General features: G+C 45.4%; 1 protein-coding gene across 1 annotated transcript in view; it reads right to left on the bottom strand.

Annotated features, from left to right (window-relative positions):
- Positions 1-6,867: 6,867 nt before the first annotated feature.
- The window catches only part of NTSR1 (neurotensin receptor 1), a 218,692-nt gene continuing 199,804 nt past the window's right edge, over positions 6,868-25,755 (bottom strand). The window contains exons 3-4 of the mRNA XM_073607497.1: positions 9,103-9,193; positions 6,868-7,148 (exon numbers count right to left, since the gene is read on the bottom strand). Of these exons, the coding sequence (XP_073463598.1) occupies positions 6,896-7,148; positions 9,103-9,193 (344 nt within the window). The 3' untranslated portion in view covers positions 6,868-6,895. The remainder of the gene's footprint in view (positions 7,149-9,102; positions 9,194-25,755) is intronic.

The following is a 25,755-nucleotide window of genomic DNA, read 5'->3' on the forward strand; positions in this document are numbered from 1 at the left end:
TGGATGCGATGAAAACCGCATCCAATTCTCACAAATGTGAACCCAGCCTGAAGGGCCTGATTACAGTAACTGCACGCTAAAACAATCTGTGTTAGTTTGTTGACTGGTATCCATGTAGGGGGAGGGGGGGGGGTGCCCTGCCTTTTTTTTTTACAATGTGACTGTTTATTCGTTTCTATGAACTGAAGCTGAGCTGCGGTGCGGAGGTGGACGGAGACGTCAGATGAGCTGTGGTTCGGGTCCCCATCTGCTGGTCTTGTCATGACTTGTAAAAGCCAGAGACATTAAAGTGTCAGTGTTGCCGATAACTACTGGGTTCCAGCCTCCATTTCACCGTCTGGGTGTTTTTCCTACCTCTACTTTAAATACATCTTTTGTACAATCCAAATAAAGCGTGATTAATCGATATTCAGCATTTTCAAAAGATGATGTGCTATGGTTATAAAAACCACTGGGGAGAAGGAGCGAGGGGTGTAAATTGAGAATCGCAGTGAGCAATCATATCAGTAATGTCATTTGCCTGCATCTGGTCAAGTGCAGAAATGGTGTAGACATACAGTGGCTTGCGAAAGTATTCGGCCCCCTTGAACTTTTCAACCTTTTGCCACATTTCAGGCTTCAAACATAAAGATATAAAATTTTTATTTTTTGTGAAGAATCACCAACAAGTGGGACACAATTGTGAAGTGGAACGAAATCTTTTGGATTTTTGAAACTTTTTTAACTAATAAAAAAAACTGAAAAGTGGGGCGTGCAAAATTATTCGGCCCCCTTGCGTTAATACTTTGTAGAGCCACCTTTTGCTGCGATTACAGCTGCAAGTCGCTTGGGGTATGTCTCTATCAGTTTTGCACATCGAGAGACTGAAATTCTTGCCCATTCTTCCTTGCAAAACAGCTCGAGCTCAGTGAGGTTGGATGGAGAGCGTTTGTGAACAGCAGTTTTCAGCTCTTTCCACAGATTCTCGATTGGATTCAGGTCTGGACTTTGACTTGGCCATTCTAACACCTGGATACGTTTATTTGTAAACCATTCCTTTGTAGATTTTGCTGTATGTTTGGGATCATTGTCTTGTTGGAAGATAAATCTCCGTCCCAGTTTCAGGTCTTTTGCAGACTCCAACAGGTTTTCATCCAGAATGGTCCTGTATTTGGCTGCATCCATCTTCCCCTCAATTTTAACCATCTTCCCTGTCCCTGCTGAAGAAAAGCAGGGCCAAACCATGATGCTGCCACCACCATGTTTGACAGTGGGGATGGTGTGTTGAGTGTGATGAGCTGTGTTGCTTTTACGCCAAACATATCGTTTTGCATTGTGGCCAAAAAGTTCGATTTTGGTTTCATCGGACCAGAGCACCTTCTTCCACATGTTTGGTGTGTCTCCCAGGTGGCTTGTGGCAAACTTTAGACGAGAATTTTTATGGATAGCTTTGAGAAATGGCTTTCTTCTGGCCACTCTTCCATAAAGGCCAGATTTGTGCAGTGTACGACTAATTGTTGTCCTGTGGACAGACTCTCCCACCTCAGCTGTAGTTCTCTGCAGTTCATCCACAGTGATCATGGGCCTCTTGGCTGCATCTCTGATCAGTCTTCTCCTTGTCTGAGCTGAAAGTTTAGAGGGACAGCCAGGTCTTGGTAGATTTGCAGTGGTCTGATACTCCTTCCATTTCAAAATGATCGCTTGCACAGTGCTCCTTGGGATGTTTAAAGCTTGGGAAATCTTTTTGTATCCAAATCCGGCTTTAAACTTCTCCACAACAGTATTACGGACCTGCCTGGTGTGTTCCTTGGTCTTCATGATGCTCTCTGCGCTTTCAACAGAACCCTGAGACTATCACAGAGCAGGTGCATTTATACAGAGACTTGATTACACACAGGTGGATTCTATTTATCACCATCAGTCATTTAGGACAACATTGGATCATTCAGAGATCCTCGCTGAACTTCTGGAGTGAGTTTGCTGCACTGAAAGTAAAGGGGCCGAATAATTTTGCACGCACCACTTTTCAGTTTTTTAATTGCTAAAAAAGTTTAAAATATCCAATAGATTTCGTTCCACTTCACAATTGTGTCCCACTTGTTGGTGATTCTTCACAAAAAATTAAAGTTTTATATCTTTATGTTTGAAGCCTGAAATGTGGCAAAAGGTTGAAAAGTTCAAGGGGGCCGAATACTTTCGCAAGCCACTGTATATTAGTTCACTTTAGTCTGCTATATCTGATTTCAAGGGATTCTAGGTAAACTAAATGGACTTTTTTTTTTTTTTTTTTATTGGCACAGTTGTAGCGTTTGCCTGAGGCTGAGTTTTGAAAGGTCAGTCTTCTCATACATGGCTGCCGCCTTCACTTATCTCTTATGCCCTGTACACACGATCGGACTTTCCGACAACAAAACCGTGGAATTTTGTTTGAAGGTTGTTGGCTCCAACTTGTCTTGCATACACACGGTCACACAAATGCTGGGCAGCAATTACGAACGTGGGAACGCGGAGACGTACAAAACGTACGACCAGCCGAGAAAAAGGAAGTTCAATAGCCAATGCAGCTCCTTCTGCTTGATTCCAAGCATGCGTGAACTTTTGTGCGTCGGACTTGTGTACACACGATCGGAAATTCCGACAACAAAGTTTTGTTGGCGGGATATTTGAGAACCTGCTAGCCAAAATTTGTTGGCGGAAAGTCCGACAACAAATGTTCGATGGAGCATACACACGGTCGGACTTTCAGCCAACAAGCTCACATCCAACATTTGTTGTTGGAAAATCCGATCGTGTGTACGGGGCATTAGACCCTTTTCACACTGGGGCCGCGGCCACATTAGCGCTAAAGCTCCGCTCGTTTTAGTGGCGCTTAAGCGATGTTTAAGCAGCACTCTTCAGCTGCTAGTGGGGCGCTTTTAACCCCAAATAAGGGGTTAAAAGTGCCCGTGTTGCGGTGCTTCCGAAGGGCTTTTGAAGCACTGCCCATTCATTTCAATGGGCAGAGCATTTTGGGAGCGATATATACAACGCTCCCAACCCGCCCCAAAGATGCTGCTTGCAGGACTTTTGCTAACATCCCGCAAGCGCACCGCCCCAGGTATCTGCACCCCCCTCCCCCCTGAAAGGTGCCAAATGTGACACCGGAGGGAGGGAGGGTTCCGAAAAGCGGAAGTTCCATTTTTGTGTGGAACTTCGCTTTAAGGGCAAACTTTTTGAAAAGAGTATACAAGCGGTTAGAAAAATAGAAATTTTTCTATTTTTCTAACCGCTTGTATACTCTTTTCAAAAAGTTTGTCCTTAAAGTCCCTTTTTAGTGCCAGGGGGTACTTACCTTTTTGTATATGAATCCTCCTACATAAGTGTACCTGTTTATTTGCAGCATTCTCTTTTCTATTTAAAGTCCAGAATTTAAAAAGCTTGTCTGAGTTGTCAGAAAACAGGGGGTGGAGCACTGGAATTACACTCTGCAGAACTCAGTGAGGAGAGCTCTGAGAGCTGATTGGAGGGAAGGGACACACCCCCTTTACATAGTACACAGGAACAGAGCTGAGGCTGTTAATCAAAGGCTGTGTGCTGGAGATCCCTCCCCTGACACCTTTTTATCTCTTTTGGCATTAAGAAAACTTGTCAGAAATGACTTTTGCTGATAGCAGAGGATGGAGGCAGCAGATATAAATGACACTTAGCGCTCTTAATTCAGACAAGTACACACTATAGAGGGATATGCTTTGCTCATATTTCATGTGTGAGGTTTAAAACCACTTTAACCCCTTCCCACCACCGCCTCCCAGATCTAAATGCTGGGAGGCGGGCATTCCAATCATGTGACTGCTTTGATTGGCAGTCACAGTGGTCACATGTACGCATCAGCAGCTTTCTGGTACCTGTCCGTTACTGTGCTGGGAGTGCGCAGGGAGTGTGCCATATATATATATATATATATATATATATATATATATATATATATATATATATATATATATATATATATATACCATATATGCAGACACTCTGTGTTAAAGCCCCACCCAGAGTCCACATATGTACTGTATATGCGTCATTTCGGCAGAAAGTGTTTAAAGGATTTTTGCAATTTAAATGTTATGGCAATTTTTTTTTATGTTACGTTCATTGACGGACACAGCTCCAATCTTGACCATAGGGTTATATTGCCACCTACAGGAGTAGGACACTAGGCAAGTGTAATGGTATTTTTTTTTTTGCCCTTGTATCAGAGCCTGATGTACATAAATAGACATTCAATAAGGCAGCTCAAAGCATAGAGACTACTTGCAACCAATCAGATGTTAGTTTATTGACAGGAGGTTATTTTTGATTGGACACCATTTTACTTTGCACAGCCCTATTGAATTAGGCCTTTGGTATATGAGAAGGGAAGTGTATTTGTTTCCTGTAGCAACCAATCCAATTCTTAGTGTTTTATTTCTATCCTGCTCAGGAGAATGACATCTGCGGTTTCCTCTTTGCTCACACGACACGAAATTCAAAACAAGCGCTTTCTGTTTTTATATCTTTTGAAGCTTGAGGCCTCTGCCATTACCAGTGATGCAGAAACCCACAATAACCAATCAAAGTTTATATTCTATTCACCCTGCACAAAACAAAAAAATCTGTTTTTTTGGTCAGATAATACATCTTACAGAACAGCATCGCTCTTTGCTCTTTGAATTCTGTTTACAAAAAAGGGAGGAAAAGAACAAAACGATTTCACATTATATTAGCAACCAATCAGATTCAAGCTGTCCTTGTTCACCGCCTTCCTTGAAGAATCCTGGAGTTGGGTACGTTGATAAAAGTTGCACACAAGTTTATATGTGGACACTCCTTTCCAAAGGGGAGGGGGGGGTGACATAGTTTTTCCATAAGTTCTTTTTTTAATGCTACTTATTTCTGATGCTGATGTAAAAGTTTCTAAAAACCCATCACAGTGTCAAACAATACTGGAGATATCAAATCAAAAACACACCAGAAATTTAGCTGTAAAGCTAAGGCTGATGTCACACAGGCAAACTGGATACAGGCGACAAATCCCTGGTGTCAGGACTGATTGCCAGCCTCTATGCGATTGCTGACTTCCTAGCAGGCCCAACGAAATGTCGCTCTCTCGCTGATTCATCGCTAACAAGGGATCTGCGGCAGTGTTCAGGGCCAGCAAGGGAGCAATCATATAGCGGTAAGTGGAAGGCTCTCCCATGACTTTGCCGCTGACAATGCGTCACCGGCAGTAGAATTGCTTATGTGAAATCAGTCCAGTGCTGTGAAGGAGAAAGGTAGGGGGTAAATACTGTTATTTTTTGTTTTTTGGGGGGGCGGGTGGGTTATTTTAGAAGTTTTTTTGTTTAAACCTAAGCTAGTAAAAAAATAAAACTGGTGAGTCCAACTATGTATTAGTTACAAAGTACAAGTCTGTATACTTTTGTACCGCGGCACTAAGATTGGGAGAGGGAGGGGTATTGGTAGGAGCCAGTAAAAGGCCATACAATACAGCAATCATTTTTTTTCTCATTCAACCACTAGGTTGAATGAAAATAAATAAACTAGATTCCCCCCATCTACACATGCGAGGTGGATGGGGGAATCGCTCCCGCTGTGCTATTGTGTTCTGACGGAAAGGGAAACCTTCCCGCCACCAGAATGCACTGATCAGTGATGCCAGCAATAGCCATCAGCAGTGATCATTCGGGAAAAACCCAACAGGTTGGTTGTACAGAAGTTCATTGGTAGATCAGTTTATGTACAACTAGCCCACCCATATGGACAAATCTCAGGGTTGCTCAGATTTCAAAACTCTGGCAGGTTTCTATAAATGTATATTAACGGTTTATTTATCTTCTTGCCTAGATTTTAACTATAAAGGAAGTTTAACAGGCTCCACTTTCATTTGGTATCTCAGAATATCACTGTGGCACCTATTCTTTTATTTTCTTACCTTCTAACAGTGGCCATATGACATGGGAGACTTGGGGCTCAGTTGGAATGAGAGCCACTACTTAAAGCGGAACTAAACCTATTGATTTAACTGTATGCCAAAACAGTTACATTCAAGGCATGCCGTCAATGATAACTGTCACATTTGCTTATGCCTTTAACGGAACTGTCAAGCCATCAAATGGCTGGTGTCAGAAATTATTATTGTGATGCACCATGGTGACCGCACAAAAAACAGAAGCTAAGATGGGAGGTATCTCTGCTGTAGAGGATAGGTGGGTTTAGTTCAATGGCTACAGTTTAGTTTAATGGCTACAGGAGGTGAAGCCTAAAATCAGCCTTCCAAAATACTCGAAGACCTACATAATTAAGAGCAGAATGCTGCAGCCTGCCTTCCCTACCGACCTCCTTTACAGCGCATCATTTTCTCCAAAACCGCAGGTGACTTTAAAAGAAACACCAACAAGGTCTTAGAAGTTCTCAACTTTGCTTTTCCTTGTGGAGGCGTGGTATCAGTTCATCATTTGGAGCATCTACCATCTTTACACTGTCCCCAAAATCACTGTAAACAGCAATAAATAATAAGAATAAAGTCATAAAGTTGTAACATCCTTCTTTGAAATAACCAGTGCAATGCTTGTCTTCTAAACGTCTCTGTTGAGAATTACTGTTCATGGGTGACAAGCCCCCCTCCTTAACGCAATGATAGGTTTTCATTATATGGACATCACCGGGTGGACCTTCGGAACACCAGGTGGACTTTCAGCCTATCAAGAACTCATTTGGAATAGAATAATTTTGGGATAAACAGAATTATCTTCCCGCTATGTAGATGTTTAGAGACTGTATTCTGGCAAGTACAGGCCAGAAAACCTTAGGAATGAAAGAAGGAGGACACTGTGAAGCTCATGTTGAATAACACACACAGACAAGTCTTGGAAGTGCTGGATGACTTATCTCATTGTTTTCAGTATGGAGTTTCCCTGGTGATTTGGGTGGAAAATGTATGGTTGGTGCTGGAGATGCTGTTGGACTTCCTGGAAAAACCTGGGTGCTTTTTCTTCCTTCTCCATGGTGGGCATAAAAAACTTAGTGTGGAGACAAAGATCTGCCGAAAGTTTGCTGACACCAGATTATAAAGGATCGGGTTGACGGTGGAGCTGACATAGAAGAGGACGTTGGTTAGCATGTAGAAGTAGTGGTAGAAATCATTGAGTTCGCTGCGGAAGAAAAAAAAAAAAGGCAAATTAAGTACTTAAAATATCTAACAAAAGAAGAAGAAGACATCGATGTTTTCAATTTCAAAGTTCCCTACACCATTGTTCTCTGCTTGCTGTACAGATTCCACAGTTCAGGTCCTCTTTAAAGCTCAACTCCATGATTCACCCCCCTTTTTCCCTATCAGCCTCCACCCACCCCCAAAGCGCCCCCCACCCCTTTTTTCTTCAGGCCTTCTAGAAGGTCTGGTCTGCAGCTTCATCTTATTCTTCCGGTGGGAGCAGGCATTCTTCCAGGACAGATTGGCGTTTATGTAATAGTGTCCAAGCACTACTCAGTCCTGGAGCCCAACCTGTGAGATGATGTGGGGAACATGTAAATGGCAGGCTGGACTCACAGGAATTGGGCAGGGCAGCATGTCATTTTGCCCTGAAAAGGAACCTGTGGTGCTAGACCGGGAAGGAAGCTAGGAACATCACTGGAACATGGAGAAGGTAATCAGAACTTGGAAATATTCATTTTTTATATGGGGGGGATACTTGGGTAAAAAAATTAGGTGGAGTTCTACCTTAATCCCTGTTTCTCAGCGCTCAACCCTGTCTCTGATCACATGAACCTCCTTTGCAGAGCAAATACACATCAATGCAGCAAAATATTGTTCCTTATATAGATGGCATCCTCTTCAGCATACAGAAAAGCTGTCTGACATGTCACAGCTCATCATGTATGAATGAAACTAATATTTCTATGAGTGATGCGTTTTGCACAGCCTTCCTGAATGAATTTGTCTAATAGAACTGTATGCAAAGAATCTAGTAGGTAACAAAATTTATTTTGTCAATGCCATTTGAATTCCGTAGTAAAAGGGTCCCTTGCGTTTTACACTATCATTTATATATTGTGAAGACACAGAGTTTTACTCCTTGGGACAACATAGGTACACAAATATCATAGTAATTATAAAGATTACAGCTAAACTCCGGGGAGCATCAAAAGTTACCCTTGCAGTGCGACTTCCCCTGAATTACAGGTGTTAAATGCTCGTTTTTGTCTAGAGCGGGACTTTCCAAACGGCCAGTTTACTGTTCTTTAGATTTTAGTGGGGGCCAGACTATGTTCAGCGAGAATATAAAAGAACTTGTTCCATCATACCCCATTGAAGCTGTTAGAGGGAGGAATAGTGCCCCATCATTGGTGTCAGTGGGAGGAATGATGTCCCATCTTTGGTGTGAGTGGGAGGAATAGTGCCCCATCATTGGTGTCAGTGGGAGGAATGATGTCCCATCTTTGGTGTGAGTGGGAGGAATAGTGCCCTATCATTGGTGTCAGTGGAGAAATGGTGTCCCATCATTGGTGTCAAAGGGATGAATATTGCCCCATCATTGGTATTAGTGGGAGACAATAGTGGCAGGAATAATGGTTCATTGTTGGTGTCAGTGGCAGAAATTATGGAGAATAGTGCCTTTTACCAGAGGGATGAATAGTGCTTCAAGTGCCGAATAAAGATAACCAAAGGGCAACATCCGGTCCCGGGCCGCAGTTTGGAGACCACTGTTCTAGAGGGAACACAAAAAGCTGTTTTTTTTTACCTTATCCTTCATTCCGGCAGGCTTCCTCTCAACTTTACGACTGGTGCCCGGAGCTGCTTTCTCCTGCCACTCTGTTGGTTGCAGGCAGTCCCAACATCATCCTGTGCAATGCTGGACCTTGATGTTCAGCATTGTACGTGAGGACACCAAGATCCCTCCCACAACCAGGAGCAGCAGAGAGAAGAGTAGAGCAGCAGTTGCTGGGGGAGGGAAGGATAAAGTACGTAAAATAGCTGCCCCCCCCCAGACCAAAACAAGCTTTTAACCCTTGAAATGCAAGGGGAGCCCTACTTCAAGGGTAACTTTTGATTGTACTTGGAGTTCAGCTTTAATAATACTTGAAGTACCTCCCAAATGCTTTACTTACTCTGTCCAGAGCTCCTCCGGGACGTAACAAAACATCAGTCGCCGCACATGATATGGGAGCCAGCAGACAACAAACGCTATGACTACGACGCCTGTAAGGAGAGAAGGACATGGTGATAAGTAAACTGGGTATACTGTTTTAAATTGAGGACATTTTGAAATCAATGGATACAAGCATCTTTCCTTATAATTGGAGAACAGCTAATATAGGGGGGGGGGGGTCTCTTCTGCACCTGACAGCACAGTTTGCCATGCGGAATAGAGAAATCTCCCAGTGCATTATGGGAGTAGAGTTTTTGCTTCTGATTCAGACATGCACAGTTGTACCATGTCAAACAGAAGGTTTACATCCAGGTTTACATTCAGCTCTTTTCAAATATTTCTTTTAGATGTGTCTTGCTGTTAGAGGTATGGGAGTGCCAACAGGAACAGGCATATTCGGCAAAGCACTGCCAAGTACAGTATCTTGTATCACCCAATCTTTGTGTTTTCAGTCAAAAATAAGCAAAGTTTGCACTTTCTTAAACTAGTTTTCTTTTTTTTTATGTAGAAGTACAGTCCATTTTTTACCTTGTACCTACAGGTAATCCTTTAATAAGGGTTACCGATAGGTACAGTGAATATATCCCAAACTTGCACTGTTTAGAAGGTATTCACACAGCATGCAGCCGGCGACGTCATCAGCACATGCACTCTGAAGGGACGGCATAGCCATGCCATACCTTTAGAGCTCTGTGCCATTGCCAGTGTTCTGTCAAAAGAGCTAACTCATCAAAATCTCCAATTACGTCACTTCTGTTGACTCTCCAGCAGCAGTAATTGCAGATTTCTATGACTTGGCTGTTTTCACAGAACACTACGGTACATGGTATAATGAGTGGACATTGTTAGTCCGCCCGCTAGTAACCAACAACATGGCCGCCTCCAAGGCGGTGACAACTTTTTTGCTCCTTAGCTGGTGTTCTGTCAACTCGTCGTGTACTGTAGTGTATATGCTTCCGGTGTTCTGTTAAAGCAGCCAAGTCGTCGAAATCTGCAATTACTACTGTTGGAGAATCACTGGAAGTGACATAATTGGAGTTTTTGATGAGTTGGCTCTTTTGACAGAACACCGGGGCCCTGTCCATTCGTATAGCCGGAGTCCGGTAACCTGGAAGGAAGACCGGGTGAAGACGGAAGCGCTGGAGAGATGTGACAGCGCTGTGTTGGAGGGCTCTGTGTCCAGGTAAGTCTATCATAATGTGCTAGTATGCAGCACCATATGTGTGGTCCCGGAAATCCATGAACCATAAGTGTGGACTCCCCCTCCACCTGCACATGCGCAGTCCACTTGCTCTCGCAGCTAACCATATTTATGAGTAGAAGAGTGGACTGTGCATGTGAAGCAGTAGGCTGGTAGTGCTCATTGATGGGTTGCCAAAGCTTCGCCTCTAGCGCTGGATAAATTGGGAAGGACAATGGTGGCAGCAGCTGAAGAAGCTGGCATTTTTTAGGGAAACAGAGCACTGCATTTTACTATGTTGGGGACACTGTGGTGCATTAGGACCTTTTTTGGGAAATGTGTGTAAAGGTGAACTTACCCTTAAATAATTAACAATAACTGAATGACAGCTGTAAGTTGATAGGTCAATCTCCCATTTGGAAAATTCTTATGTGTGAGGTGTGAGGGAAAATCAATAGCACATATTCTTCTTCATATATTGGTCTGATTCTACTTAATGAAGCCTCATTAGAGGTTACTTTATTATTCTCTGTTATACATTTCTGTATTCCGCTGATCCTCTGTCTGGGAATGCTTCCAGAATATTCATAAAGACATACACTATTGTCTGTTATGCTAATCACTAAGGCTACTTGGCTTAGCTCATCTTGCAGAAACCAAAATGCACACGTGAAAAAGATTCAAATGGTCTAAATTACAAGGAAAGGCAGTTTAGGGTTTTTTGTCTTAATATCTAATTAAGGTCATTTCTATGTTAGGGCTCATTCAGACAGGGATGTTGGTTTATGCAGGAACTTGCTGGCAACAAGATTCTCTGTAAAAAGTTGTCTGTTTGTAATGTTTGTGCATTGGACACCCCCCATGTTGACGGTATGTGGCCTGGTATGGTTTGGGGGGTGCTTGCTCAACCCCCCTTTCCTGGCCTGCCGGGCTGCATGCTCGAATGAGGGTCTGGTATGGATTTTGGAGGGGACCCCACGCTATTTAAAAATAAAAAATTGGCATGGGGGTTCCACTGAAAATTCATACTAGACCTAAGGGTTTGGAATGGATTTGGGGGGGACCTCATGCCATTTAAAAAAAAAAAAAAAAATTGGCCTGGGGTTCCTCTTAAAATCCATACCAGACCCGAAAGGGCCTGGTATGGATTAGGGGGGAATCCCCATGCCGTTTTTTTTTTGCAATTTTCTCAGTGGGGAAACCCACTGAGATCTGACGAGTCATCAGTTGTTTAGGACGTGGCAACCGCCTTCCCGGCCTGCTCCTTAACCCCCAGATATTGTTAAATACGCCAGTGGCCCTATGGCTCTGGAAGCATCCCAGAGACAAGGTGTTCTCCTGCCATTCCAGGTCTTATGCTGCCCTCTCCAGAATAGACTATGAACTGGCCACGGGTGACCTTTTACTCTGTGTCCAGTCCATAGCATATTTGTCCCAGACGGTGTCTGATCATTCCATAATACAGGTGGGTTTGACTTTGGGCTACAGACCCTCATTTCGGCCTTGGAGACTCAGCCCTCTCTGGATCTCCACACCGGAAATACTATAGTCCATTCCAACTGACATGGCCAACTACTGGTCCTCCAACTCTGACTCAGCTGGGGGCCCTGTCTGGGATGCCTTTAAGGCGGTGGTCCGGGGTTCCTATATATCACGTATTAAATGTTATACATCCATTGGGCGGGCCACGCAAGAGGCTCTCCAAAAAGTACTGGATGAGGCACGCTCCCGTCACATGGGTAGCCCTTCCTCCAAGATTCGTGGCATGCTGACAGACGTTCATTGGGCACTGCAGCTTCCTATGGTGTATTTGACTAGGAAGCAACAATTGTACCTCTCTGCTCGTATCCATGAGCATGGGGAACAAAACGGTAGGCTTCTTGTGTATCTTGCCCACACAGATTTTCAGGACAATTCGATTGCTGAAATTCAACTTCCAGACGGGTCAACTACCTCTGACACATTGACTATCAACCAAACCTTTGCAGAATTCTATTGCTCTATGAGGTTTGGACTGTACCTTCAGAGCAAGCCTTTATGGGTTTCTTTGAATCACTTGACTTTCCAGCACTTAGTACCTCCCAGCAACTCCTCTTAGATAAACCTATCACGCCAGAGGAAGTAACTACGGCCATACGTCTATTACCAACCAGTAAAACTCCGTGCCTAGATGGCCTCCCCTTTAAAATGGTAACAGGCACACATAGAGGACCTGGCTCTCAGGCTCCTTAAGACATTCCAGGACTCTCTTAAGCAGGGGAAACTTCCTGACTCTATGAATGAAGCACTCATTGTTGTCATACCCAAACCTGGTAAGGATTGGCTGCAATGTGGGTCCTATCATCCCATATCTCTCCTAAACAATGATGCAAAAATACTAGCAAAGATTATCGCTCTTAGACTTCAGACGGTTATTCTATTGCTCATACCGCCGGACCAATCCGGTTTTATGCTTGGCAGGAGCACCTTTGATAACATTCGTAGGCTATTCTTGCATGTCCTTAGTGCATCACATGCGAAACGTGGTGGATTGGTTCTATCCATAGATGTGTTAAAAGCCTTTGACACTGTGAGTTGGCCCTTCCTATGGGAAGCTATGGCACGGATGGGTTTTGGTTCGCACTTTGTCCAGTAGGTTTGGCAATTATTCGCAGACCCGAGGGCCAGAGTCCGCACCAACAAAGATATTTCTGGGTCATTTTCCTTGCAGAGGGCTACCAGGCAGGGGTGCCCTCTTTCTCTACTTCTGTTCTCACTGGCCATTAAGCCCCTGGCCCTGGCGGTGTGGCAGACGTCAGAGATAGGGGGCATCCGCTCTGGTTCAATAGAAGAGAAGATCTCTCTCTACGCGGATGATGCCCTCATATACTTGAACAGTAGAGAGAGCTCTTTTACTAAACTGCTGCATGTAGTGGAGGAGTTTGGTGCGGTTTCAGGGCTTCAGGTGGGATGGGAAAAATCTCAGGCATTTTCCATAGGCCCCCCTTTTTCTATTGAATATCTACAGAGGTCACGTCTCCAATTAACGTCATCCTTTAAATACCTATGCATCCAAATACATGGCGATCTCTCTAAATACGAAGAACTCAACATCACGCCTATAGTCAAACAGATGATGGAAAGGTTTCATACCTGGACGTCACTGCCCCTCAATCTAATTGGCCGCATAAATATATTTAAAATGATTTTCTTACCAAAATTTCTGTATTGTTTTCGAGCTGCCCCAGTTTTTCTCCCTAAAATTTTTTTTGCAAAAGTAGACTCCACCCTTTCTTCCTTTGTCTGGAATGGTTTCCAGCCTCGTATAGCCAGATCCTTACTATACTTATACTTACTTACTTAAGGAATTACTTTTTTGCTTCCCAACTCGCCCACGTCCATGCTTGGTTACACTCTGACCCCCAAACTCCCTCCACAGTGCTCTTGGATTCCCTGCCTCTCTCAGGGATGAGCTACATAGGTCAAGGAGATCTGGGGGTTCCAGATTTTTCACCTGTTGATGTCAGTTTTATGGCTTGGAGGGAGGGAGGAAAAATTCTGACACAGTCCTCTTTGGCTATCTCACCACAGACCCCCTTGTGGCAGAATCCTAATCTCCCTGAACTCTTTGGTCACCCGGACTCGCCATGGTGGGGTCGATTTGGAATTACTCATCTCTCCCATATAGTTGAGGATAATACCTTACTACCCTTTGACGCACTCAGACATAAATACGGTCTTGACAATAAATTCTTTTTTGAATATCTTTTACTACGACATGCCATTCAGGCGCGCCCTCGGCAAACTCCATGAGTCGGGTCGCGGGTCCCACGGACTCGATCGCCTCATGGGGAGGAAGAACGTGGAGATGCTGATGTAAACAGCATCTCCCCGTTCTGCCTAGTGACAGTGTCACTCGATCTCTGCTCCCTGTGATCGGAGCAGAGATCAGTGATGTCACACACACAGCCCATTCCCCTGACAGTTAGTAATCACTCCCTAGTACTGATTTAACCCCTCCCCGCCCCCTAGTGGTTAACCCCTTGACTGCCAGTGTCATTTAGCCCTGTTTCACACTTGTGCGGTGCGAATTGAAGCTCAGGTTTCACTGGAGAGGTAAAAATCTCCTGTTCAAAGGATTCATTGCGTTTTTGCTCAGTATCAGAGAGCAGGGAGAGGGGGAGGGAAGGGGGGGGGGAGAGGGGGAGATGTAGTGAGGAGAAGTAGAAATTCCTTGTTCAGAACGCAATGCATCTGCAAATCAGATGCGTTCCCATAGGAGATAATAGGCTTGTAGTTCGCACTGCAATGCCCAAAAAACGCACACGTTTTTTGTGCAATGCGCAGTGCGAATGCAACGCACATATGTGAACCAGATGCATTCATATGAATGTATTTTAAAATGTCCTGCGAATTAGATGCGGTGTAAGCCGCAGCTAATTCGCATAGGTGTGAACCCGGGCTCACACAGGAATCAGTGCATTTTTATAGCACTGATTGCTGTATAAATGACAATGGTTCCAAAAATGTGTCAAAAATGTCCGATGTGTCCGCCATAATGTTGCAGTCACGATAAAAATCGCTGATCGCCGCCATTTAAAAAAAAAAAAAAAATTTAAAAAATTGCCATAAAACTATCCCCTATTTTGTAAACGCTATAACTTTTGCGCAAACCGATCAATAATCGCTTATTGCGATTTTGTTTTTACCAAAAATATGTAGAAGAATACATATCGGCCTAAACTAAAGAAAAAAATTGGGTTTTTTTTATATATTTTTGGGGGATATTTATTATAGCAAAAAGTAAAAAATAATGCGTTTTTTTCAAAATTGTCGCTCTATTTTTGTTTATAGCGCAAAAAATAAAAACCGCAGAGGCGATCAAATACCACCAAAAGAAAGCTCTATTTGTGGGAAAAAAAGGACGTCAATTTTGTTTGGGAGCCACGTCGCACGACCGTGTAATTGTCAATTAAAGCGACGCAGTGCCGAATCGCAAGAAGTGCTCTGGTCAGGAAGGGGGTAAATTCTTCCGGGTGGTTAATGATTACATGACTTGGTATAGTCATAAGCACCTGACACGCCAGTGGCCATCGGCTCCAAAAATTCAAATCTGAACCATTTCCAAATCGCAGCTGAACCGCTAAACAGCTGCTTTGGAAATTCGCAGTGGAAACGAAGGGGAAATTTACACCAGACATGTGTGAACCTAGCCTTAAACATTGGATGTGTGTATTTAGCAGTGGTGGCGCCACTGACAATGCATTGGTGATATTTACATGTTGGCCTTTAGCAGCAATGGTGGCAAGTAGGGTCCATGTACTTAAAGCGGAAGTAAATCCGTCCATAAAACAGTTTCATTTCCGGCATGTGCCGGAAATTTAACACTCCCATTGGTTGTGCTCTCAACCAAACTGTCAAACCATCCAATGGCTGGTGTCATAACTGATCACATGTGCAGCATCATGGCAGTTGTAGATTAAACAGAGGCAAAGATGGCAGCTTCCTTAGCTGAAAATTAGGGTTGTCCCGATACCGATACTAGTATCGGTATCGGCACCGATACCGAGCATTTGCCCAAGTACTTGTACTCGGGCAAATGCTCCCGATGCTTCCCCCGATACCTAGAGGACAGCTGTGATCGGCGGTGGGGGAGTTACAAGATTCTCCCCCCCGCCGGCTTTCAGCTGCTTTAGTGACACAGCGGTGATCGCTCACCGCTGACTGTCACTGCATCCTCCTCCATGTCCCCTCCTTTCCTCTGTCCCTCTCCGCTGTCCCCCTCCGTTCCCCTCTCCTTCTCTGTGCCTCTCCGCTGTGACTGTCCCCTCCGTTCCCCTCTCCTTCTCTGTGCCTCTCCGCTGTGACTGTCCCCTCCGTTCCCCTCTCCTTCTCTGTGCCTCTCCGCTGTGACTGTCCCCTCCGATCCCCTCTCCTTCTCTGTGCCTCTCCGCTGTGACTGTCCCCTCCGATCCCCTCTCCTTCTCTGTGCCTCTCCGCTGTGACTGTCCCCTCCGATCCCCTCTCCTTCTCTGTGCCTCTCCGCTGTGACTGTCCCCTCCGTTCCCCTCTCCTTCTCTGTGCCTCTCCGCTGTGACTGTCCCCTCCGTTCCCCTCTCCTTTTCTGTGCCTCTCCGCTGTGACTGTCCCCTCCGTTCCCCTCTCCTTCTCTGTGCCTCTCCGCTGTGACTGTCCCCTCCGTTCCCCTCTCCTTCTCTGTGCCTCTCTGCTGTGACTGTCCCCTCCGTTCCCCTCTCCTTCTCTGTGCCTCTCCGCTGCGACTGTCCCCTCCGTTCCCCTCTCCTTCTCTGTGCCTCTCCGCTGTGACTGTCCCCTCCGTTCCCCTCTCCTCCTCTGTGCCTCTCCGCTGTGACTGTCCCCTCCGTTCCCCTCTCCTTCTCTGTGCCTCTCCGCTGTGACTGTCCCCTCCGTTCCCCTCTCCTTCTCTGTGCCTCTCCGCTGTGACTGTCCCCTCCGTTCCCCTCTCCTTCTCTGTGCCTCTCTGCTGTGACTGTCCCCTCCGTTCCCCTCTCCTTCTCTGTGCCTCTCCGCTGCGACTGTCCCCTCCGTTCCCCTCTCCTTCTCTGTGCCTCTCCGCTGCGACTGTCCCCTCCGTTCCCCTCTCCTTCTCTGTGCCTCTCCGCTGTGACTGTCCCCTCCGTTCCCCTCTCCTTCTCTGTGCCTCTCCGCTGTGACTGTACCCTCCGTTCCCCTCTCCTTCTCTGTGCCTCTCCGCTGCGACTGTCCCCTCCGTTCCCCTCTCCTTCTCTGTGCCTCTCCGCTGTGACTGTCCCCTCCGTTCCCCTCTCCTTCTCTGTGCCTCTCCGCTGTGACTGTACCCTCCGTTCCCCTCTCCTTCTCTGTGCCTCTCCGCTGTGACTGTCCCCTCCGTTCCCCTCTCCTTCTCTGTGCCTCTCCGCTGCGACTGTCCCCTCCGATCCCCTCTCCTTTTCTGTCCCCCTCCGTTCCGCCGTCCTCCTCCTCCTTGCTTTGTGAATAGACAGAGTCAGCTGACTCTGTCCATTCACATAACTGAAACATTGTAATCTCCTGTGATTACGATGTCTCAGTTTATGAATGGAGAGGAGCCGCTGTCTTCTCTCCATTCATTCTCAGTGCAGCTGAGGCTGCACAGAAAGGGACTGGGGAATCTCTATCCTCGGTCTCTTTCTCTGTCTCAAGAGGGAGATATCAGAGGTCTGTTAAGACCCCTGGTATCTCACCAAAGCCCCCCAACAGGGCTGATAAAAAAAAAAAAAAACACATGTTGCAATAAAGTAAAAAAAAAATATTATTTTAAAAAATAAAAATTGTAAATAAATAAAAAAAAAAAAAAAACACACACACATACACCGTTCACCCTCTCCCCCCCCCCCCCCCCCCCAAAAAAAAACCACACTGTCACGTGACATTAAAAAAAAAGTATCGGTATCGGCGAGTACTCGAAAAAAAGTATCGGTACTTGTACTCGGTCCTAAAAAAGTGGTATCGGGACAACCCTACTGAAAATGATAGGGTGGGTTACTTACACTTTAAGCATTGAATGTGTGTAAACAGCAACACATTGTTGTTTTTTACATGTTAGCCATCAGCAGCTGCCAATAGCATCCATGTACACCATATATTATGGTGTATGCCTGCAACTTTAACAAAAAGCTTTACATGCGTACAGTAGAGTTGCCACCTCATTTCCTTTAAAACCGAACACATATGATTTACACGGGTTCTGTGGCTGATTAGGGTGGTAATTAAATTCACTTGGTGCCTTATCTGCATTCAATTAGCCTCAGAATCTGTGTAATTCATATGTGTTTGGGTTTAAAGGGATGAGGTGGCAACCCTAGCGAACAACATAAAATACGGTCCCAGTACAGCCCTGGACAAAGCTTTGTTCTATTTTTTTTATGCTGATAAATGCAGCGTAACATTATGCTGCCAGATGTAGCTGTGTGAGTAATCCCATAATAAGCCCTTCTTTACTGCTGCGAACATATGAGAACAAAACTATGCTCTGTTTGTATTTGTTCACATTATCTTTGATGTCTGTATGACCGAGCACTTAAATCGATATTTCCATTTTTTGTGTTTGTTACAAAATGCATTCACATACTGGATTCTTTTACAGTTCTCAAGCTCTCCAGTGGTGAGATGTCCCAATTGCTGAGAGAATTCTAATCCCCCCATGAATTGGATGCCGTCCCATTCCTTCTATTAATTGTGCAATATTAATATTTAATTATTATTATTTAAGGTACTTATATAGCGCTGTCAATTTACGAAGCGCTTTACATGTACATTATACATTCACATCGGTCCCTACCCTCAAGGAGCTTACAATCTAAGGTCCCTAACTCACATTCATATACTAGGGCCAATTCAGACAGGATCTAATTAACCTACCAACATGTCTTTGGAGTGATATAAATGTATGTCCTGGCCTTCACTTCTAACAATTGCCTTTCTCCATTTATGGATCTGCATTCTGTCTGCCTCATTGCGCCACATCTTCACTGAATTGCAGCTGGCAACATAAACAGGCCAGCTACAGCTGCATGCTATCTGCTCTTGCCAGGTCCTCTGATCTAGTGAGAGGGATGGCACTGAATCTTCCTCCAGCACTTTGTGGACAGTTGGATGCTCCATGGTCTGTCTGCACAATGTCATCCAGGGAAATTCTGCTCACGAATCCATGCAACGCTCCTTCATGGTAGACTTGGGAACTTCAGCTTAAAAAAACAAATTTAAAGTCAGCAACTACAAATACTGTAGCTGCTGACTTTAAATAAAAAAACACACTTGCCAGCCTAGGGGTCCAGAGCTGTCTTCACCTGGGCCCTCACCCGACTGTGGGTTTTGGGAACCGCCATGTTGACTGTAGGAAGCCAGCTGTGACTCCCTGCAGTGTCCCCACTACACATGTGTGAGCAGCACTGTGCCCTGCGAATGGTCCCATAGCCTCCTGGGACCCAGGAACGTGTCCCAAGAGGTTGCAGTAGGGTTGCCATTACCTCCCAACCTTTTGAGATGGGAATGAGGGACACCTATCAGCAAAAGTAGGCAGCCATAGGACACACCCCTTGCCACACCCCCTTAAAGGAGAATTGTACAAAAAAACAAGATTGGTTAAACCCACAAGTGCTTTTATTTTACCACTACTATTCCTTTATATTGGCTTTTGGAATTTGCAAATACAGCAATTTAGAAATCAGGTGAAATGTTTAGTGCTGGAAAACACTTTTTGATAGATAAAAAATGCATTTTATATACAGATATATAGATCAGACCAAAATGAGGGACAAATGAGGAGGAATGAGGGACAGAGGGACATTGCTCCAAATCAGGGACAGTCCCTCGAAATCAGGGACAATTGGGAGCTATGGGGTAGCCACCTCATCCCCATGAGGCTGGGTTCATACTGTTGTACGAAGCGGATCACGGCAGGGGTCCGGTGCGTCCCTGTTCACCGTTTCAGGCCCGAATTCAGTCCGAATTTTTGACTGAATTCGAACCTGAAATGAACAAGAAAACGCACAGGACTGTTTTGCAAACCGCTCTGCAGCCATCTCAAAGCTGTGAAAACCAGGCCCATTAAAAGCCGGTCACAGTCACCTGACATGCAAATTAGATGTGGGGAAACCCACATCCAATTCGCACCAGTGTGAACCCAGCCTAAAACCGAACACGTTTTAATTACACAGGTTCTGTGGCTTATTAGGGTGGTAATTAAACGAACATGGTGCTTTATCTGCAATAAATTAGCCTTAGAACCTGTGTAATTCATATGTAATTAAGCCCCCGTTCACATCGATGCGATTTGACATGTCAGATCATATGCCAAATTGCAGCCTATTGCCGGCAACGGCACCGTACCAATTGGTACGATGCTGACTTATGGGGGCCACACCAATTTCCAAAAGTAGTTCCTGCACTACTTTTGGCGACTTCGGGGGCAATTTTAACCACTTCAATACTGGGCACTTATACACCTTCCTGCCCAGACCAATTTTCAGCTTTCAGCGCTGTCGCAGTTTGAATGACAATTGCACGGTCATCCAACACTGTACCCAAACTAAATTTTTATCATTTTGTTCCCACAAATAGAGCTTTCTTTTGGTGGTATTTGATCACCTCTGCGGTTTTTGCTAAACAAATAAAGAAAGACCGAAAATTTTGAAAAAAATAAAAGTTTTGCTTTTGTTTCTGTTAAAAATTTTTGTAAATAAGTAAGTTTTGTCTTTCACTGATGGGCACTGATAAGCACAGATGAGGTGGCACCAATGAGCGGGCACTGACGGGCACTGACGATGGGCACTGATATGCGGCACTGATGGGCACTGGTAGGCGGCACTGATGGGTGGCACTGATATGCAGCACTGAAGGGCATTGATAGGCGGCACTGATAAGCACTCATGGGTGGCACTGGTGGGCACTGATGGGCACTGATAGGCAACACTGGTGGGCACTGAAAGGCTGCAAAAATGGGTTCTTATGGGTGGCACTGATGGGCACTGATAAACGGCACTGATAGGCATCCCTGGTGGCACTGGCAGTGGTAGGCATTGTGAGTGGGCACTGATTGGCAGCTGCCTGGGCACAGATTGGTATTTCCCTGGGGGTCTAGGGGGCATACCTGGTGGTCCAGTGTGGATGGCTTCCCTGGTGGTCCTGGGCGGCTTCCCTGGTGGTCCTGGGTGGGATCCGAGGGGGGGCTGTGCTGATAAACAATCAGCACAGACCCCCCATGTCAGGAGAGCAGCCGATCGGCTCTCCTCTACTCGCGTCTGTCAGACGCGAGTGAGGAAAAGCCGATCACCGGCTCTTCCTATTTGCATCATGATCAGCTGTGATTGGACACGGCTGATCACGTGGTAAAGAGTCTCCGTCAGAGACTCTTTACCTAGATCGGTGTTGCGGGGTGTCAGACTGACACCCCGCAACAACGATCGCCGCGATGTGGTCCCCCGGGGGTGTGCAGTGGCTCAATATCCTGCGGACGTCATACGACGCCCAGTCAGAGTATTGAAACCACTTTGCCGCCGTCATTCTGCTATATGGCGGGCGGCAAGTGGTTAATAGACATCTGTGCAGGAACCCACACAGATGTCTTTCAAATCGCCCCCAAACTCACACTGAAATGTCGGTTTGAAATCGTGCGAGTTCAGCTGAACTCGCACGATTTCAGCTGAACTCGCACGATTTCAAACCCGTGTTCAGTGTGAACGAGGGCTAAAGGCATCAGGTGGCAACCCTAGGTTGTGGATGGTGAGGGAGCGGCTGAAAAATGCATAAAAAAGCATCAAAAACGCAGATGCACAAGTGTTAACCTAGCTGGACATACTGGGGTTGATTTAACAAAGGCAAATAGGCTGTGCACTCTGCAAGTGCGGTTTGCTTCAGAACTTAGTAATAAGAGATAAAGCTTCACTTTGCAAAGAATACCCAATCACGTGCAAGGAAAATACAAAAGAAAATGCATTTTTGCTTGCACATGATTGGATGATGGAAGTCAGCAAAGCTTCTGCCCATTTACTAAGCTCTGGAAAACTGCTCTTGCAGAGAACAACTATTTGTCTTTAGTAAATTAACCCTATTACATCTTTTTTTTTTTAGCAGGACAAATATGGCCTCAGTTTTATCACATAACTAGGTACTTACATTTTTTAGTTGTTGGAATAGAAAAAAAACGTAAAAAAATAATATTTTTCCAGTAAATAGTGCAGCCCTGGTGTTGGGGTGACAACCCAGAAGCACAATTAGAAGACGGGGACAGAGCATTGTCACCCTATAACAGGAAGTACCTGAAAAAGGACCTTTATGGCAGGATCACCAAGAAAACTTCAGATTTAAAAATATTGAACATACCCTTTTGAAATTACATTGTGTTAAAGTGTATGTGAGTTTTTACTGATTGGGCTTACATATACTATTAAGTGGTTAACACAGTCTAGTGGGGAATACAGCACAGTCTATCCACGTTAGGCTTTAGCGCCCCTATTTACAAGTTGGCTGCTGACTGTAGCGGATCGAATCCCGGGAGATACATCGCTATCCATTCCTCGTTATTGCAGAAACAGCTTTGTTGCCGCAACAAATGTGATTATGTAGTTTGCCTCTCTACAGCACCACCTGGAACAATGTAATCCAATCCCAAGACCAGCTGCAACTCACACACCATCTGTTGTTCCATTTAATGCAGAAACAGCAACCTGTGTTTAGCTTGATTTGTAACAGAGGATAACACAGGGGAGCTTACTTTGTTTTTCTCCTGTAAATACACCTGCTGAAACACTGCCAAAAATGGCTACACAGCCTAACAGCGCGATATGTATTTTAGCTCATGCTGCCTATGCCTATTAGATGTTTGCATGTGCCGAAAAACACCTGCGGCCATTCACACTGCAAAGTTGAGTCATTTTTGGAATTTATCAGTTGTGAGTGTGGCTTTCACATAAACCAGGGAACAGTGCTGGGACAAGGTCATCCAGAGCCCAGGGCAAAGATGTCAAACTGTGCCCCCAGTGTGGGCAGGAGGTGGCCTGGGGGTGTACGAAGAAACAGTCCCAAGCTGTCAGTGCACCTGTATGCAGAAGCTGGCAACTGTGGCTACAAGAGAACTGCACTGACAGGAGAGAGGAGCTGGAGGTAGAGAGAGAGAGAGAGAGAGCACAGCCCCGCCTACTCCTTTCGCTTTCCTCCACTCTCTGCTCTCTTCTTGACATTTTTGCGCTCAGCCGAGGGCCATGCTCTCTCTCCCCTCCTGGCAGTGCAGAGCTCCTGTAGGGGGAGAGAGAGAACACAGCCTGCGCGCTTTCCGGCTCTCTCCTCCTCTCCTCGCTATTCCCAGCGCTGGGCTGACAGGAGTAGTGATGCTGCTGTCAATACTCCTGTCAGCCTTGTAACATAAGAAAGGCGCCCCCATCCCTACAGTTAACCATTGCACCCAGGGCAGCAGCTGCTCCTGCCCACCCCTTGTCCTGGCCCTGCCAGGGAACATCACATACACTAGGGCTAGCTATACATGTAAAGATCTTTCTCGTTCAGCCCTGTGGGCTGAAGAAGAGAATTGAATACACTTCCTCATGCATGCTAAACAGCATCGAGGGATCTTCTCTGCCACCTATTGTATTCTGCCAACCACTACTCCCTTGAACAGTGACTGCAGCTGATTAACTGTAGTCATTGGTTGGCATAGGTGTGCGCAGGCTATTGCATTAGGGTGAGCACCATTAAGCTCAAACACACATGCGTGTGTGGGTGTCTACATATATATGACCCCGGCACAGTGAAAGAGAAGAGAATAAACACTTCTGTTATGGCAGAGCCGGTAAGAGGGAGATCTTTCCCCTGTTTCTGATGCTACACAGAGCGATAACACTAATGTGCACAGGGTGATTAGGGTGTGCCTGGGCACACCCGGCACACCCTGTGCGCACGCCTATGTTGGTTGGCAACATTTTTGCACAGCTACTTTGATTTCAGATTCAAGTCTGTTGAGCCAGATGGTACCAACAAGGCCATCTATGCTTCGAATTTCAGCTAATTCCACAGGAATCGTCCAAAATTTGAGCCGTGTATGGCCAGCATTAGAACCCTCCTTTAGAATGCATCTTTTCTGTACAAGCCCTGCATTTTTTGATATGATAATTTACAGCAGCCTAACCAGGGTTTGGTTGCTAGGGGTTCCTTGATCTATGGCTGATTGATGTATCATTCAACAGTGTCTGCATAGTTCTAATGCCAACGCCACATTCATTCGGAACCAGCTGCATGGCAAGAGTAATCTTGTTAGCTGTGGGTGGCATTCTGTCTACCACTGAAAAGTGTGTGTGTGTGTGTGTGTGGGGGGGGGGCATCCTTCCCACTGGAAACAATGTAAAGGTCTTTTGACCCTGATGAATTAGTCTTAACAGGGGTTCTCCTAACTGGAAATTATTTCAAGAGTTCCTCTGGGATGAAAAAGGTTGAAAAAGATTGATGATTTAAAGACTTAGACAGCTTTTTCTATTTTAGATATTTCCACATTTGGTCTGAACTATTGTAATATGTGTCTGTAATGTAATAACTGTCTGGTGCACACTGAATGATCTTTGGAGACAAGCTGTTTAGCATCAAAGAAGGGAATGCACAGACTTGAAATGGTTGAAGACAAAAAAAAAAAGATGGTGAAGAAAGCAGGTAAAGCAGACATAGTCAAAATAAGGCCTACTATTTCCCTGTCTCCCAAACGGAGCAGAAGACCTTACTGTGGGACCACATAACCAAAGGCCCTGAAGCCTTCTTCAACCTTTTACCCCAGAGGACAGAGGAGCCCCTAAAATAGTTTTCAGGTCTCGGGGAACCTTTACTAATTCAGGGGTCATAAGGAAAAATACATCTAACATTGCTAGCCAGTAGGAAGAATGAAACCCTTAGAGTGGTGGTCCAAATGCCACCCTTACAGGCAGCTAAAAATATTAGTTTCATTCTGCTTGCTTTGCCATGTGGCATTGGCCCCAGAACCATGAAGGCAATGAAATAGGAGGTCAATCAGCCACAGCTCAAGTAACACCTATCAACCTCTGGAGGAACCCTGGTTCAGAATAGCTGGCCTAGAAATTTGGCCATGTTATTGGTATTAGGAAGGATTAGCCACTTTGAGGTTTAAATCTCCTTTTCTTCAAGAATCGCATGCCCAAATGATTAAGCATTTGAAGTGATGAGCTGTTTGACTCCCCAGAGAAGGAACTTTTGCTCCCTTTAATTGTATTGGCTTTAAAAGTCCTATCTGGATCAAAGAAGAGAATCATTCAATTTCTTATATCACATATGTCAAATCCAAGGCCCATGGGCTGAATTTGGCCCACCAGGTTTTGTCATGTGACCCTTGCACACAGTTTTACAGCCAGAACGTGGCAGAACTAAATTCCGTGACCTCCGGCTCTCACCGTCCGCTCCCTGCTGTCATTTGTAAACACAGAAGCCTTCTGTGTTTACAAGGGACATCTATTCTCCCAGTGGCTCCCGGAACTAACAGATCCCTGCACGCACTCATGGCGGGGACAGGTCTCCAGAATCTGAGAGAGGCGATGCAGGGCCGCCTACACAGGGAGGTACTAGAACTGCACCAGGTAGGAGAGAAAGATGCAAAGAAGATTTTTTTGTGGGGGAGGTGGAGGTTAGGGGTGTGCATAGCACACCCCTAAACCCTGCACTCTGTACACAGCACACCCCTGAACTCTGTACATAGCACAACCCTGAACTCTGTACATAGCGCACCCCTGGACTCTGCACTCTGTACATAACGCACTCCTGGACTCTGCACTCTGTACATAGTGCACTCCTGAACTCTGCACTCTGTACATAGCGCACTCCTGAACTCTGCACTCTGTACATAGCGCACTCCTGAACCCTACAATCTGTACATAGCTCACCCCTGAACTCTGTACATAGCGCACTCCTGAACTTCGCACTCTG

The sequence above is a fragment of the Aquarana catesbeiana genome, linkage group LG12 (assembly GCF_042186555.1).
Source record: "Aquarana catesbeiana isolate 2022-GZ linkage group LG12, ASM4218655v1, whole genome shotgun sequence".
NCBI classification, from domain to species: Eukaryota; Metazoa; Chordata; class Amphibia; order Anura; family Ranidae; genus Aquarana; species Aquarana catesbeiana.